The sequence below is a fragment of the Chironomus tepperi genome, unplaced genomic scaffold (assembly GCF_022539635.2).
Source record: "Chironomus tepperi strain 1889 unplaced genomic scaffold, CSIRO-AGI_Ctep_v1 contig_354, whole genome shotgun sequence".
NCBI lineage: Eukaryota > Metazoa > Arthropoda > Insecta > Diptera > Chironomidae > Chironomus > Chironomus tepperi.
Genome location: NW_027226476.1, coordinates 1,162,086 through 1,179,624, shown reverse-complemented (window position 1 = coordinate 1,179,624; position 17,539 = coordinate 1,162,086). Strand labels below are relative to the sequence as shown.

Below are 17,539 nucleotides of genomic sequence, written 5' to 3'. Positions count from 1 at the left end.
AAATGGCGTAACAGAAAACCAACCCCAAAATTATCAAAAAATCATTTATCGAAAATTAATTTTATTTCTCATTGAGAATCGATTAACAGGAACAATGAAGAAGAAGAAGTTTTCTGAAAAGAAATTTGATCCGAAAATGCACCCGATTTATTATGAACAATGATCGAGAAATTTCACGGTTGCATCAAATACAGATTAACAACATTCAATTTCTACCTGCAACTTACCAACAATCTCCTTCACAATCCATAAACATAAAGCAAAGCGACGGCACTGATGTGATGATGACGGTGTAGTTTTAACTAAATTCAAACCATTTTCGCACTGTTGATTCCAATTAAATTTGATATTAATATGATGACATGTCAAAAAAAAAAATAACTTTTTGGAAGGAAAGAAGAAATAAAAAATTTATCTTGCTACTTTTCAAAAAATGTGAGAAGTGAACACGCATTAAGGCTGTTTAGGTAGATGGAAATAATATTTGTAAATTGACTTTATAACTAACTGGCATCTGGTTACTAATCTAAACAAGATTAATAACATAAAAAAGGAATAAGAAGGCAAATGTTGATTCGATTTAACAGAATTTATTTATCTACTCGATTTCTAGATTGCAATTTAGATTATCATGATAATTAAAATCTATTTTTCACATTTTGTTATATATTTAACTCCTCATTTCATTCATTTATCAATACATTAATCGGACAGTTCTAGAGAAACATTCCCGATCGGTACATGTTTTTCATGGCAGCCAAATTGCGGCCACGTGGCATTCAAGTAGCAATTTTTATGAATTTTAACATGAAAATTGTCACTTGGATGTCATATGGCAGCTAATTAGCTGCTATGAATAAATTATGCAGATCGGGATTTAGAGTGAAAATTGCTCATTTAACGGCTTTTTTGTCAAATTAGAATAAATAAATTTTATGTGTTGGTTACTACATACTTTTGGGTAGCTTACTAATTACGTATGATATCTTTGTAGATAGGGAGTCGTTCATTTATCACGTTTGCTTTTTAGGGGCCAGAGGATACTCTGGAATTTTATAACAGCTTAAACAAATTTTTGTATGGACATTTTGTAACAATGGGGAGGGGAAGTGGTCTAAAAATTCATTATTTTGTGTAACGTAGTAAGTGAACGGCTCCTAGCTATAGAGAAATTATAGTCTAAACTGTTTAAAATTGTATCCGGAAATTCAGATCGATGCGACGGTCTTTCAATGATTTTAATTATTAATGATTCTAATTATACCATCGACATTATAATTGTACTATGGACATACGTAATTAGTAAGCGACTTGTTATTATCAAACAATTAATTTATTAAGGAAAATTTTGAAGGTTCAGAATCTATCGAGAAAATCTTAGAAATTACTCAAAATTGGAAATCCTTGAAAATTTCAAAAGTTTGCAATTTTTCAAGATTTACCGTTAGTGCCTGACCTTTGACGATAATTGCTCCTTAATGAATGTTTTGTAGAGTTTAAAAAAAGTATGCGAGAATTTAGACACATACATATCTTAGTCGTTCCGACTTATCTTATAAATTGCACCTCAAATCTAAATTGCTCAATCAAAAGGCTATTAAACGCAAGATTAATATGAACAGTTTTCACTCTCTTGTTTCTCTAAACGAACATGCTCCATTAAATCAATTTAAATAAAATATTTCTCAAAGTCTAATTTCTTTAATAGGTTTATATTTTTCTACACTTCACAATATACTTTATTCTTAGAAATGCATATTAACTCAAAAATATATCTATATAGGTATTTCTTTCCATATGCACATATTAAGTTAATTCCTGTCATCGCACTTATTTATTAAACATTCTTCACTTATAGTTTTAAATATATTATTGCTACTCAGCTCGATGGTTTACATACATTTGCAAGTTCCTAATCAAATTCATTTCCCTTGCAATTAATACAATTATGAGAGGAGAGTTTAGTTTTCAATACGAAAAATGAAACTCACGCAATGAGCTTATATTACAAGTTTTTTACACTTTGACGCTCTTTTATTCACAGAATTATAAATATGAAGGTATTAAAGTTGAAGCACTTTTTAGGCTTCATAATATGCAAAGTGCTAATATGCATATTTTTGTACTTCAAAGAAAAAGGGAATAATTTTTAAACATAAATCCTTTAGTTCCGTAAAAATTGACCAACATAGTTCTTCATATTTATAAAATACTCATGTGTCAAAACCTTGAAATGTATCCCATCTCGACATTTATAGTTACAGAAAAAATAATTTCAACGAAAAGAAAACTTGCAAAGTCTGAACTGCACGGCAATTATAATAAATACATGTAAGTTCATTAAAAACTCGTTTTATGTGCAACCATTAGGCTTCAATTACGATCATGCTTTGTCAATTCGAGAGGTGTCTTGCTATTATATCCTATATGAGAATTATTTTTTGATGAATTATTAGTTAGTTCTGTGTCCGATTCATCGTCATGGACATTAATTTCTTCATCAGACTCACTTGGATGTGGACTCATAGGAGGTGATTGATTGGTTGAGGTTGAAGATGCAACATTATTATTGTTACTGCTATTATTATTGTTATTATTGAGATGATGGTGATGTTCTGAGGCAGCAAGGTACGATCGTGCCAATCCTAATTGTGCAGATGCTGCCAAAAGTGCTGCAGTTGATGGATTAAGTGCTCGAAATGCTGAATGCTCACCGCCCATTAATAATGGAATTGATGCTGTGGCTGATGACACGATCGCCTGTTGTGTTGTCACACTGCTCTGGTGATTTTGATTGATTCCTGTTGAATGATGTGGTTGTTGTGGTGATATTTGGCTTTGCGTTGTTGCAGCTGGTGTTACTTGTGGAGCATTTTGCGGAGAGCCAGGGGTGAAACCGATTTGATTTGAAGCTGAGCTCGTGTTTGTGTGACGCTGACTCGGCGATGAATTTCTTTTCAACAAGTTCATTCGTTGGTGACGACGCCATTTCGCACGCCTGTTCGAAAACCAAACCTGAATATCAATTTATAAGAATTTTTTGTTAGTGATAAAAAAGCTTACATACTAACGGGAGGAAGAGGAGGGAAATAGAAGAAAAGAAATAATAGTAGATTGACTCTTTTTTTAAAAAGGGAATCAAAAATTCCTTATCTTCTTATTACTTTTTTGCTTTTTTATGTATGGATTTAGATGATTATGAAATGTTCCTCTGTATGGATTTATTGAGTTAATGATTTACTTTACTTTTTGGGTTAAATTAATTGATTTTTTACGATAATTTTTAGATTTTTCATCACCAACCAAACGACCAACGTAAATAAATGAGATAAGATTAAGATAAAACCATGTCAATACACCCAATAAATAACCGATTGATCTCTCTATACAAAAATCCACGTATGTAAGTTCATAAGGAATTTAAGAAGCGTCAATTTCATTACCTGAACTCTCGCCTCACTAAGGGAAGTTCGTGCTGCAAGCCTCTCTCGTGTGCTAACACATGGATAATGTGATTTGTCAAATTCTTTCTCTAATTCCTCGAGTTGCTCGGGACTAAATGTTGTACGATTTCTTCTAAATTTTGGTTGATCACCATCTAAACTTGATGAATCCTCTCCCTCAATATCTATATGATATATATGCTTATTTATCACTCAACATTCATATGATATAAATTTTTAAATATTACCAATTAATCTATTGCCATCTGGTGACCCGAGTGTATCATGTGAGCCTGAATTTGGTGATCCTAATGTTCTTGGTGTGGAAGCTGAGCCAGGTGATGTCATATTAGGCATTCCTGGTGCAGCACCTGCCCACATATGTGCTGGCGATGGCCATGGAAAACCTGGATATGGATGTGGAGGATATAGTCCATAACCTGCTGCTCGGGCAAATTCTGCTGCCGCCCTCTCTGCAGCTCTATTTCTTAGTATTCGATTAATGGAAGAAACTGACGGTGCTGTTGCATTTGTACACACACCTGTAAGGACAAATTAAATTCAATTTAGTATATTTTTAATAGGAACTATAAAGGACATTATGGAATAAAGTCCTAATCTTATCTAATTAAATATTTAATTTATGAAGGCTTATATTATGAGACATTGTTGGCGGGAGCAAAAACTGATGAATATAATAGATATAGATATATATTTTAATTTGTTAAATGAGATGAGGAATAAAAGAAAAATAAAAACTGTAAAAGGCAGCAAGTAATATACATAATAAAAGTTGTAATAAACTATTCAATATTTCTACAAATACTGCCCACACAAACTGACTGTTGAAATGTTTTGTGAATGCCGTGATGGCAATTCAACACATAATTGATAGACATTATTTGAAATGTAATATATGAAAAATTTAATTGAAATCGATTCCATCTTTCAATGCTTCCAAATGTGATTGATTTAACAAAAGATGAAAATTTCCCACCAAATAATAGATAATTGATGATTATTGGAGGATTCAAGATATTCAACAGCCTCCAATAAATTAAATTGATTATATGGTATGAAAGAAGAAGAAGCATCAACAAGAACTATACAGAAGTTTCATTTCTTCTTCTTATTATTAAAAATTCAAATTTTCTATTATATTATTTATTCTTAATAATGAGAGATATATTAAGCTATACAATAGTGATGATACTGATGTGAATCTATAAGAAAATACACAAAAGAAGAGCGAGTTCGAAGATTATGCAAATCATCGGCATAGCTCAATATCATCATCACCATTTCTCTATTTAATTTTTTTATATTCCTTTTTTCTAAGATCAGCTTTACTGTAATCTAGAGAAGAAGGTTTTAGCGCCGCATTCATTTAGATTAACATCATTCAAATTTAATTTATTTTCTCTGCTTTGTTCACTCATTCAAGGTCAATGAAATTTAACATCATCAACAATTTTGTTAAGTATCCTTGATGCGAATGTAACAAAAACGAGAGCTTTCATCATGCGATAAGCTAATCAATTACTTCTGCATTCTGTATGCATGCAAATTAAACTGAATTTGAGCTCATAACCCGATCGGTACATATTGCAACATGGTAAATTTAACTGTTTTCACCAAATGGTGATTCTGCAGCCTAGTAGCCGTGATGGCAGCATCTCAATATGTGCCGATCGGGTGAGATTCGCATGAAAAAAATTAAAATTCATCATGAGTTCGCTCAACCATCCGTCAATCGACTTTCAATCAATTTCAATTACCTACAGCCAAGATAGATTTTTTGATAATTTTCATTTGACATTAAGTGAATTGTGGAAGTGGAGATAAGTATCGCATTTACGAAAGAATATAAAAATTCATTGAGCAAATAAATAAATAAGTAAATAAATAAATGTTTTCAGTCATTCGACGACAGAGTAGCTCTTTATATTCTAATGTGACATTTACCTTCAGATATTAATCTTTCACGAATTTCCCAAGCAAATATTGTTGGATTCTCCCGTTTGTACTGTTCAATTTTTGATACAACAGCCGGCGTTGCAACTTTTGGTTTCGATCCACCAATCAAACCAGGTGGTCGAAGTGTTCCTGCAAGCAATCAACAAAAAAGATATTTCCATTTAATAATTTCTCACTTCCCTAAATTACTACAAATAAATTTAATGGCAATATAATATAATAACAATGTAAAAAGTGAGCAAAATACGATGATTTAATTAGCAGCTCTTAATAATATGTACATTAAACAATATAAAATTCTCTTTGTATTTTTTGTGTGCCCTTTTTATCAAGATTTTGCATTGTAATTACTGTCTTGATATATTACACATGTGAAACTCAAATATTGAATGAATATGGAAACACAAAACCGGAAAATATTCATCAAACTACCATATCATGATGTTTGAATCTACGCTCTTGCGCATTTCATTGCAGTTTATTGCATACTGTAAATAGCCGAGTACGAAAATGTGATACAAAAGAGAATTTGTAAAAAAAATTTATACAACAAAAGCAAAATGCATACGAAAAAAAAAACTAAAAAAGAGTCAACAGGTATGCGCTTAACCATCATTTAGTTGTTCTGATATGTGTTCTCGTCTGTTTGTTTGCTCTTTTGTTAACAATTAGGAATTGACAGAGCGAAATCAATAATATGCAGACGTAGTGAAGTAGCAATGCCTTTTTCTTTACGGTCATGTTCACTAATTTTTCATGCTCACTTATAACAAATTTACAGCATATTCAACTCTCATTTTTGTGTATAAAATTAAAATTTTAAATGAAGAGATAATGGAAATAAAAGGCATAAACATGAAATTTAATTTAAACTTATTTTATATACTTTTAAACAGTTTTTAATATTATTCTTTGAAGAGGTTCCGATCGACAACTATCAATTTGTGTCGGTAAATTAGACCACAAAAATATTCTCATGGAAAAAAAAATATTTTTTTAAGGAACACGCAACCAACTAAAGTAATCATCATAATCGCAAAGGAATTGCCAAAAATAAAAAATAAACTTACCTAACAGTTTTGAAACAGCTCCTTGCTGTGTTAGCATGTGTTGAGCCAAATCATAGCCTCTTAATCCAAATCTCGATAATTCGAGTAATCTGTGTTGTGACACAAGTGCACCAAGTGTATTTGCATTTGGTGCACCTGAAAATAATGTTGCAGCAGCGGGCGTCGTTGGCGATGAACCAGGTACATTAACATTTAAATTTGGTGTCATTCCCACTGTTGGAAGGCAAGTGCATAATTGTATTGTAAGTATTTATGTATAGCATCATTGAAATATTTCTCATGCAATGTAAATGCGACGATGCATATTTTTTTATATATATATGGAGTGAATAAGACGAAGAGATGAAGAAGGATGCAAACCGTTCAACAAAGCGAACAAAAAAAAAATAAATATAATAATAATAAAAGACGGTGAAGTAAAAAAAAAACTCAACGAATATTGAAAATTGAGAGACATCAGAAATAAAGCAAGAGACAGAGAAGGATTTAAAATTTCTTAATTAGTCTTAAAAATCCACTTTTAGGTGAAATAAAAAGGCAAGTTTTTCCAACAACAGAAGAAATAAAATGTGGAATTCCGTGGTTTTATAAAGAAATCGCGACAGACACTTTTTTTTCGATATACATATACGACTACATAAAGGCTTGCGAATATAGGTTGCCGATATTCATATTATAAAATCTCATTTAAATGAATACATTCCAGGTGTGAAAATGTGTTTTTTATGAACCACTTCAGAGTCGCAAATCGATATCGATTATCCAATTTATCGCAGCGAATTTAAATCACCTCATTGAAACCATAAAAACGAGTAAGAGAGTGAATGACAAAGAGAGGCAGAATACACAGAACGATAGTAAGTCATAGTGTGGATGGAGAACTTGTTAACAATTTCATTTTACAATTTACACAATTTAAATTTAAATTAATTCATATGAAATTAAAGGGCAGAGAAATCACAGCACAAGATTAGCGGCACGACAACCTTTTTTTTTTGTTAATTTTATTATTTAAAATGTCCCTGGCATGATCATGAAAGTAAATGACAAAAAATTATTTCTCATTCCTTCCTCAATTACCACGAAATGAGAATAAACACTAAAGTTATAAGCTTTCACATTTCATTTCAAATGAATTTACTTAAAGACAAAAAAATGCTAATTTCGAAAATATATAAAAAGCAGAAACAGAAAGAACTTGCACAATTGAATGCACAAATTAAATTATGTCGTTTTTTACTGCTCGCACAAATGTGAATGGGAAATGCACATATACACACATAATGTTGTTGTGCTCATGAGTCATTAAATCGGATTACAAGTTAAGAGGTGTGCAGGAATTTTTCTTGGAAATTTAGCAATTTGTTTCTGGAAAACCAAAGACATAAAAATATATATTGTTCATATGATATACATAGGTATCATATGTTTTCACACTCTACTATATCAATTTACAAACATAGATATAGTTTTTGTTTTTATATTTAATTTAAATTGAATTTCTTTCTCATGTAAATTGTGTTTCATTACAATTTACTCATGTGTAATGCTTATCCTAATTTTTAAAAGCATACTTGTTAGTGCTCATCGAAAGAAATCAAATTAAATTGCTTTATAGTCAGCGGAATTTTATAATCTGTGTAAATCGATATACTAGTTGGAATATTAGACAAAGTGATCAATTAATTATAATTTTATTTTTGGACTGTATTAGTAATCAAGCATTTTAAATATTTCAATTGAGTTATTCATGTATTTCTTGGAATTTTAATTTCTTGTGTCTCACATTTCTTAAAATACAAGATGAATGACAAGAATGAGCAAGCTTTCAGTTTAGAAATCGTGTAACTGTGTATATATTAAAAAGCCATATAGCTCAAATTTAACAAAATAAAGTAATTTAAGTATCTCAACTTTGTTGCAGTTTTGATTACAATTTTGTTCAACTTAATTGATACTCATTTTTTATAGCATTTCTTTTGTTATTTCTTGAAATTACTTTTGAACAGACAAGGTGTATGCTCATAAAATTGACTCATTCAAGTGAGTATGCTCATTGTCTGTTTGAGACTTTTGCTGAGAATACAATTTTATTTATAGTCAAATATCATTGAAAAATTCTTAAAAATTCTTTTGAAGTTTTTCAAATGCATTTTTAATTCTTTTAGAACTTAATCAAAACTGAACATTTTTGAAGCTAGATAATTTGAATTTTAAATTAGAAAATTTAGCAATTTTGCATGGAAATTGTAAAGTTATGAATTTAAAATTTTCATAAGGCGTGTGACATTGATTGATTGAAAGCAATCCTTAAACTTTTAATTTTAAAATTGTAATTTTAAGAATTTTTAGTTTCAGAAATTGGACATTGTAACAAAAATTTATACATGAGCGACATAAATGAAGAAGCAAAATATTCGAAGTGAAACCTTCTTCATTTGAGTCTCTCGGAATTTTATGATTTTTATCACAGAATTTCATTAAGCAATTGCTTAAAAATACAAGAAAACAAATATCCGTGATAGACAAAAATATCATTTTAGGTTCCATTGTAGTATTTCTGTACCATGAAAGCATGCTCTTTGCCTCTTAAAGAAAGGAGCTCTTTGCTGACTGTTCATTAAAAAGTAAACCTAACCTCAATTAATGAAAAATTAAGCAATGCTTATATCAAGAAATAATTTGATTGAAATTAATAACTATCTGTCAATGTTCATGAGTTGTTAAACTAATTTTTTTAAGTTCATTGGGTTGAAAAGCACTTCGTGCAAAATGCCATTGAGTATTGAGGCACACAAAATAAAAAACTTTAATTTCATTTCAAATTAAAAAAGGTAAAATTCGAAAATTACACTCAAAACATTCCATAAAAGTATCGAATCAATTAATAAATGTATGTATCAACAAAACAGATGTAGAAGGCACGAAAATTACACAAAATTGAATGCCAAAATCAACCAACAATAAACTTAAAAAATCATTTGAGTGTTCGTGACAATATTTGAATCGGCGAGCCAAGACTCCTTGTTTTTTCTTCATGTTATGTGTGCCAATAAAGGCAAAAAAAAGAAGTAATCGAATGAAGGATTTTTGCACGTCACAAATATTGTGTATCATTTAACGGGTTTGAAGAAAGCACCACCAAAAATAACTATTTAGTTACAAATTACTTAAATTGTGTAAATTTTAAATCACTGTAGGAATTTCTGTTTCTTCTCCTTTTCATGTCTGTCTTTCTCGTTTTACGTTAAAGTATGCAAAAATTCAGTAAGACGGTGGACTGCAAATTTCCTTTCATTGAACTAATAAATATTTAATGATTTCACAAAAAATAGTTCTTCATTTATATTATATCTCTTATAATTCAGAAAGTCAAAGCAAAATGAAAAAAAAAAATGAGAAAGAGCCACAAAGAGGTAAGTTACACACATCTTTCAAAACAGAACACAACATTCAGGCATTCTTCATGCATGCAGGCAGGAGAAGTAAATTTCTCGCGAATGATGTTATGTTAAAATATTTATGTATGGTTAGTCAAGATTGGCAAGGCAACACATCATAAATAATTTATTTGGACACTTTCAATCAATGTTCAACTTAATGTCACACGTTGTCAGCAAGTCTTATGGAGTAGGGTAGAGTAGGCAAGCAGCAGCAGCATCGATCTTGTATGATAAAAATGAGCACAAGAAGTGAAAGAATTTTTTTTTTCTTCATTATTTATTTTAATTTTTAATTCTTTTTCACATGAAAATGAAAAGAGTTGGAGATGGAAAGGAGAAAAAAAATGAAAATCAATTTCAAGTGAAATGTGCAAACATCGCTCAACTGTCATTAAAAGTTCTTCACATACCAAGTTAATTGTAATTGTCATTAAAAATGGGGAAACAGATCTGGAAGGATGCTATTCATTCAAGTAGAAATGTCTTGATGAATTCCTTAAATGGAAGGTCGCGAAAAGTCATTAATATTACATAAAATGATCTATGCGAAAAATGTCACACCGTCGGCAATTAATGAAATTCGGTTAGAGACGTGAAATAGTTTTATGGAAGAAACGAATGGTAGGAAGAACTCAACTAACCGGTTGGTGATAATGGTAATGGATTTGGAGCTATTCCGCCGCTTGGATTCGAACGAGGTGGTGCATCCATCGTCCAAGGAGTAGTTGATGATGGTAAAGATAGTAACTCACTTCCTATAGCAGATCCGATTAACATAATATGTTTCTACGTTGACATCAATTTTTTACGTTTTATTTTTTTTTTTTCACTTCTTTTTTCGTTCCTTTAAACTTTTTAACTTTTATTTTTTTATTCTGTATATTCACACATTTTCATAATTTTTCCATATTTTCTTTAGTTAATTATTTTTCACTTAATAATTCTTAATAAATCACAACAAATTCTTGAACGCGGGTTAGATTACTGCGATGACGAGAAAACTCATCTTCATCCGATGAATCATAAAACCGAACTATTAAGCAATTGAAATATAATCGTATTCTCTTCAAAGCACTTCTGATACACAGCTACTCATATCATTTATTTATTCAATAATAATAAAATATATGTATATATAATATAATTGATCAACAATAATATTCACACGTATAACGCATAGGGTAGAAGAGAAGAAATAAAATATTTTTTTTTAGTAGCGAGAGAAGAAATAAAAAACTCCGATGTATGCGCTTATAGTAGCTGCTAACGACTGAAAAGAAAAGGAAACAAGAAGCTCGAAGATTGAGCAAAATCAAGCACCCGTGAGCTTCCCTCTGTGTATGAAAGCAATAATAATAAAAACAACAACAACAATAAGAAGAGGAAGAAACGAAACGATAGCAGTGGATGTATATAATGTGAGAAGTTAACCGATTTACAGGTGAATACATTGAAAGGTAAACGAACAATAAACAGAGGGAATGGAAAATGTTGAGCATGCGGAATAGCTTCATCTCATTCTAACTGCTGTACATTTCCTATTAACATTCACACAATTTCAGATCATGCGTCTCATTCCTTCATTCATGTTTTCTTCTTCACTTTACAATTTAATGTGAATGTTGAGTATGCTCAGTGGTTGTTGTTTGTTATTACTAAAATATGAGTAAGTATTGATACCTCACAATACAACAGCAATTACACACAAACAAGAAATATGAAGAAAAAGTAAGTGAAAATGAAGAATAAGAAGACTTTTAATGAGCTATGAACTTCTTTGCTTGATTATTAACTTGTGTTTTATGACAGATAAATAGTCGCACCCACTGCTTGATGATGTAATGCATGCTTCATATTAAAAATTCTTCATTTTTTTGCTTTTTTAAAAAATCCTGTCTAGTTTTTCATGTAGAACATCAATTAAATAGAAGCAAAAAAACGTCCATCATTAATTAACTTTTTATAAGGTTGCGATAAGAACATTTACGAAATGAGAGAAGAAGTATGAAAAAAAAAAATCAGAAACAAGTGAATGTATGGAAATTAGCAGGCGGAGTTAATTTTATTTACCTAATACAATCACTGGCTTTAAGCAAGACGCGTGCAAATGAATCGTTAATGACTGCTACTTTCCGTATATAAATATATACGTATTGTTGAAATATAGAAATGCTTCCATAAATACACAAAAGTTAATTTCATTAAACATGGAAGTTTCTTTCGTGGCTGTAGGAGTGGTTAGAAAAATTTCTTTCCTTCCTTTCCGAAAATTGCCTTAAATAAATGAATTAATAAATCTGCATAGATGTGAAAGGCTGATTGCATAAATTTTCTTCAATGTACTGAAAATTTCACCTTTATTTTTATAAAAACTATTAATTCACATTGTAATTATTCAAATATGAATCGTAGTGAAATTCAGGACAATCAAGATTTCATGTAAGAAGTATGAATAATTAAACTATATGGCATAATTGGAGTAAAATGAATTACCATTACATGTTTGAAGGAATTGTATGCTATACATAGATAAAGTGATTATATATTATCAACATTATTAGAATAAATTCAAAAGCTTTTAGCAACAATGAGAATTAAAAGTCCATGAAAAAAAAATTGTTGGAAAGAATGCATTTAATTATTCTGGTCAAATGAATAAATTTATGTAAATCAAGATGAAAGAAGAGGATATAATATAAACATATTGAAGACATGAAAGATATTCGTCCATTGTTTTACAGAGCATAATTTGATTGAAACACGAGTGATAGCAGTTCATGGTGAGTTGTAACATGAAATGATGGATTATTTTCTTTTCAGTCAGTGGACGTACATAAGTTGAAAAAACAATCTCACCGACTTTATTATGTTCGCCATACTTTATGCCATCAACATTAACATAATATTATAAGGAACTCTCGAGTAATTATGAAACTGCCGTTCATTAACAATTTATATGCAAATTTTGTCCGATAATCTAATTTTCCGAATTTGAGGCCACAATGTAAGAAGTAAATTGATGGGCGAGGATGTAGTGGCAAAAAATGAAGAAATATTCACGAAATTACAATTAACCATCAAATGGTGGGTAAATGCTTTCACCTCCAATGTATTTCCATTTCTCTCGACTGTGTATAATACAGCATAAAATTCAATGCTACTATGAATTCAGCACTAAGTTCAGCAACAAAAAATAAAGGCAAATTAAATGAATTGAAAATTGAGGTAACAATGGCGAATAAATTTACAAAGCTCTGTGAATAAGCGTAACATAGTGAACATAATAATAATAACGGCAACGAATTGTTAACGCATTAGCATAAAAACAATGCCTAAAAAAAGTTGAGGGAATTTCTTCTTCGTGCTTCTGCTATGGCAATAGAGAGCTAAATAGCTAATTCTCATGCAAACCAATCCCATCGTAACTTTTCTTTCGCTTTAATTACATTTTCCGTTTCAATTACTTTCAAAATTGTTTTTTTCTACCATTTTAATCTTTGCCACATCACTTCTTACCATTTTATTCATTAAGGCATTCATGTTACTTACTGTATCTAATATTAAATTATAATATGTCGACATATCCTTAAAACATTACAATATTGTGTCAAAAATACCTTGAAAAATCATTAAGAAGTCACAAAATCAGCATCAACCAGTTGCTAATTTGAGAATTATCATTTCATGGCCTTTAATAACGAGCTGATTATCTTTGATAAATTGATAATCATTAAAATTGATTTAATCTGTTGTATTTACTAATAAAATAATAATTAAGAAATCATAAACTCGAAATAATGACCGGCAATTGATCAAAGCTACCAGTCATCATCATTCACTGGATACAGATCAATAAATTATGAAAACTAGCTTAGTGCAAATTAGTTTCCATAAATTTTGGAAAGTTCTTACAACAGCTTATAGATGAAAAAAAAGGCTGAAAATTTATTCAAAAATAAATAAAATTATTCAAATGTGATTATCAAGTCTTGAGCAGGCAGAGGAATTTAAATGAGAAGCTGAAAGAACATTTTGCCGCATAAATTTCCAGCCAATATTAGAAATGTCTTCATTATTCGATATGGACTGACTTTCTTCTTCTTATTTTTATTGTTTTTCGCTGTTGAACATTAGATGATGCTGAGATGAACGTGAAAATATTTGGAAACAACAGAAATAAATTCAGTTTTAGTTCGATTTTTACACTTCTGAAGTGGCTTTTTAAAACACGTTTATTCATTTATGAACTAAAATTATTAGTCGGAGCTTCTTCTCTTTGTCCGATCTATGATTTGAGGATGATATCGAATATCAAGTAGTATGACAGAAGTCAATCCAATCATTTTTTTTATTAAAATTACCTTAAATGCATATCAGATATCATATGTATAAGAAATAACAATAGAAACATAAAAAGAAGGAGGAGGAATAAGATATAACAATAATCACATCAATGGTCATTATTAGTAAACTAGAATTGTTGAATCATTCTTATGGACTGTAATGACAGGTGGTTTGGGTTGATGTTGAAGCAAATAATTGCGATAATAAACCAATCCAATATTTATGAGATGGCAAAATATTGACAGAATGAGAATCCAAAATGAAAAGCCAAATTGTGCGAGTCCATCGGATGTATAGCGAGATGATGTTCGAAGTGTATCAGTAATGGCAATATTCTTGCTAATAAAAATCCCAAAGAGTGATGACCAAATGATCATTGTGATTGTGCACAAACAAGCTGCAATTCCATTCCACACATAAAGTCCATATGTGCTTGTCAAGTAGTAGATTGGATTACAAAGAATATTGATCATCGAGAAGAATGCTGATATCAATGTAAATAGACTGCTTAAAGCCAAAAATATGACAGTCGTTAGCCACAGGCCAGCGCTTAAAAATTCATCTTCAAATGTTGCCGCTTCACTCATTTCGTCATAGTTTATTTTCATCGTCATCGCCGTCATATTCACCTGTTCATTAAAATTGCTTGTTGTCGTTTGTTTCGTTCTCGATGCAGGGCATACAGCCAAGTCTTCACCCTTTAGCAATTGATCAAACTCATTGCTTCTCCTATCTGATGTTTGTTGACAACTATAAAAGCACTTGTTTATGTCATATCTGCATATTACTGCAAGGAATTAAGACAATTAGTGAAACACTTATGCTACATATTAAGTCATGTTTAAGTTACTTGTAAGATCAATTAATTTTGTAGATTGAAAAATATTTTGAGTCAATTTCCCGTCAAATAATCCATAATGCATATGAGAATTTCCAATATCATCACTTAATTCATATTTCATATCCGAGACGACCTTGAAGGTGAAATTCACAGAAATATTAATATGTTTACAAACTTTTATTTCATTGTATTGGTACCCAATGGTCTGTAGAGAATGACACAATTATAGCAACTAGTGATAAGGCTGAAAACAGTTCAGTCAGTAGTAAAATAACCCATTTACTCTTTGCCATTTTCACTTATAGTTTATGTACACGAATATGATCACCTAATTCCTTTAATCTTTTCTAAAATACTGAATTTATGTGTTCATCATAATTTAGTTTATTTTTTCGTTCTAATTTTCTACTCACTGCACACGACAGAAATCTTTGTCGATGCACGAACACTTTGTGACTACTTGAGATATTAATAACTCTCGTAAAGCAATCCGAATAAATGAATGAAAATGTAGTCTATCAACTAATATAAATTTACTGTTTGTATCTTATCTTATCATTTCTAATGTTTTATTGATTGAATGAGGCAATTGATAAAGTTAAGCGTTACTTACACATGAGTGACTAGCAACAAAATATTTAATTGAGTAAACTTGTATACAATGACAAAAATTACTCAAATTGTTTATATTGTCTCAATTAAGGGAATCTATATTAAGATAGTAGTATTCAGTTCTTATTCAATTTATCGCAAATGTTATAAAAACTCATTTCACCTATTTATAGTCAGTCAGATGAAAATTGGAAATGCAGAACGATATGAAAAAAAAAAATATTGTCACGAGTCAGCATGTTCATATTTGCTTGCGCTCTTATAAACAAATATGATGATAATGACAAAGAAGCTGAAAAAAATCAAGAGACAATAATCAAATTAGTACATATTTGGATGTCAACAGAATGCCTTCAGTATTGTCAGTTCTTCACGTCATCAATATTTATGGATATAAGTATTTTTTAGTATTTATATTTTTTTCATATCATAGCGACAATTATTTGTCCATAACAAGAAACTAAAAGAGTTATGACTTTAAACATTATATTCGTCCAGATATGGCATGCAGCATCATCTTTACTTATTGACTTAAATAATGCAGGTTGTTTCGTAGAAATTAAAAAAAAAATCATAATAAAAGGAAAAGTTCTTTCATTGTTATCTATATGTTTAAGGTAACTTGCAGGTGCTGCTACAGATGACGATCGATGATTGCGTGATCACAGATTTATTCTTTTGAATTGCATTTATATGCTTCATATTTTTCATCAGGAAGTTGTTCCTTAATAAAAGTCTCATCAAATGTCTGTTGAAATCGAAACTAAATAAGTGGATATTTTACTAAAGGACAGATGCTCTGTATTGAAGATAATTACATTAACATGTATGTTACATAATTAAAGGTCTTACTGTAACAATTACAAAATTGTCTTCCTCTGTTCCCATATTTTTTGAATTGAATTTCATTCAACTAGAGCCGAAAATTAAATTCAAATTACCGACTCTAATATCATAAATTACACTTGCCTACCTTTTCGTTACTTTTTGTGGTGCTTGATTGTGCTCAAAAAAAACTTTTTAGCCATTATTACAATATGCATAATTCATGCTTCACTACTTCATTGTGAATACGCCTATAACCTACCTGCACGAAATTACATTCAATTAGGTTTCATGTGTGGAATATACATGTAATATATTGTATTGTACATGTTACTTGTTTTCATATGTCTCCCTTTCTACTGAATATATTAATTCTCCTATGAACGGTAGCCATTTGTCTAAATTCTACTTGACTTGTGAAAAAGCATTTCAACCTCCCTCTTTTCATTTTGGACGGACAAACTTAACCGAAAATGCAAATATTTAACTTCTTAAGTGAAAAAAAAATGTTGTCAACATTTTTCTTAAAATTATAATTATAAGGGTTGGAAAAAAAAATTATTTTTCTATCGATTAATTATGTTTAGTACTTGTTATACTGTGTATAAAAAAATTGGGTAATTCCGCGAAGGGCGAATTGAAACTAACCCTCACTATTTATTACATCCGTTTGTTGTTATAGCATTAATCCAAAGAAAAAAAAATAATAATACTTTAATATTATGTATAAAAATGTCTGTAAAATTTTCCACCAAAAAATTTTAAAATTAAAACATTTCCTGCATTGTTACATCTAATGTAACACATTTTTAGTCCAAATCAATCCAAAAAATCAATGAAATATCATAATTTATTGTATTTTAGACACATAAACCAGCAGATATTGAAATATTTGCAAATTCCAAAATTTTTCATGTATGCATTCATTTATCAACCACCACTTTTATGCATGCATATATTTTTTTCCATCTTTGCAAAGGTCAA

The 17,539-nt window shown here is 30.1% G+C and overlaps 2 protein-coding genes across 5 annotated transcripts; both read right to left on the bottom strand.

Annotated features, from left to right (window-relative positions):
• Window positions 1–574: 574 nt before the first annotated feature.
• On the bottom strand, window positions 575–11,190 carry LOC139094711 (paired box protein Pax-6-like). Of its 3 annotated transcripts, XM_070645861.1 has the most exons (7): window positions 10,575–11,190; window positions 6,491–6,703; window positions 5,409–5,549; window positions 3,692–3,985; window positions 3,444–3,628; window positions 2,511–3,015; window positions 575–2,423 (listed from the first exon to the last, which is right to left on the bottom strand). In XM_070645861.1, exons 1-7 carry the CDS (start codon window positions 10,708–10,710, stop codon window positions 2,374–2,376), a joined length of 1,524 nt encoding a protein of 507 aa, XP_070501962.1. In that variant the 5' UTR covers window positions 10,711–11,190; the 3' UTR covers window positions 575–2,373. The 3 variants fall into 3 exon arrangements, with proteins under 3 accessions (XP_070501962.1, XP_070501961.1, XP_070501963.1); XM_070645860.1 differs by having other exon boundaries at window positions 575–3,015; XM_070645862.1 differs by lacking the exon at window positions 575–2,423 and having other exon boundaries at window positions 2,572–2,998.
• Window positions 11,191–14,110: 2,920 nt separating this feature from the next.
• LOC139094523 (uncharacterized) lies at window positions 14,111–15,604 on the bottom strand. 2 transcript variants are annotated; one of them, XM_070645588.1, is made up of 4 exons: window positions 15,532–15,604; window positions 15,316–15,473; window positions 15,128–15,251; window positions 14,111–15,064 (listed from the first exon to the last, which is right to left on the bottom strand). In XM_070645588.1, exons 2-4 carry the CDS (start codon window positions 15,409–15,411, stop codon window positions 14,397–14,399), a joined length of 888 nt encoding a protein of 295 aa, XP_070501689.1. In that variant the 5' UTR covers window positions 15,412–15,473; window positions 15,532–15,604; the 3' UTR covers window positions 14,111–14,396. The 2 variants fall into 2 exon arrangements, with proteins under 2 accessions (XP_070501689.1, XP_070501687.1); XM_070645586.1 differs by having other exon boundaries at window positions 15,316–15,598.
• Between the last annotated feature and the right edge of the window lie 1,935 nt (window positions 15,605–17,539).

Coding starts and splice junctions, on each gene's coding strand:
- LOC139094711 (XM_070645860.1), bottom strand. CDS start 10,710: ATGTTAATCGGATCTGCTATAGGAAGTGAGTTACTATCTTTACCATCA. Junction 6,704..10,574: donor ATTACCATTATCACCAACCG/GTTAGTTGAGTT, acceptor GCCTTCCAACAG/TGGGAATGACACCAAATTTA. Junction 3,629..3,691: donor AGATGGCAATAGATTAATTG/GTAATATTTAAA, acceptor TATATCATATAG/ATATTGAGGGAGAGGATTCA.
- LOC139094523 (XM_070645588.1), bottom strand. CDS start 15,411: ATGGCAAAGAGTAAATGGGTTATTTTACTACTGACTGAACTGTTTTCA. Junction 15,252..15,315: donor CATTCTCTACAGACCATTGG/GTACCAATACAA, acceptor TTCACCTTCAAG/GTCGTCTCGGATATGAAATA. Junction 15,065..15,127: donor AAAATTAATTGATCTTACAA/GTAACTTAAACA, acceptor AATTCCTTGCAG/TAATATGCAGATATGACATA.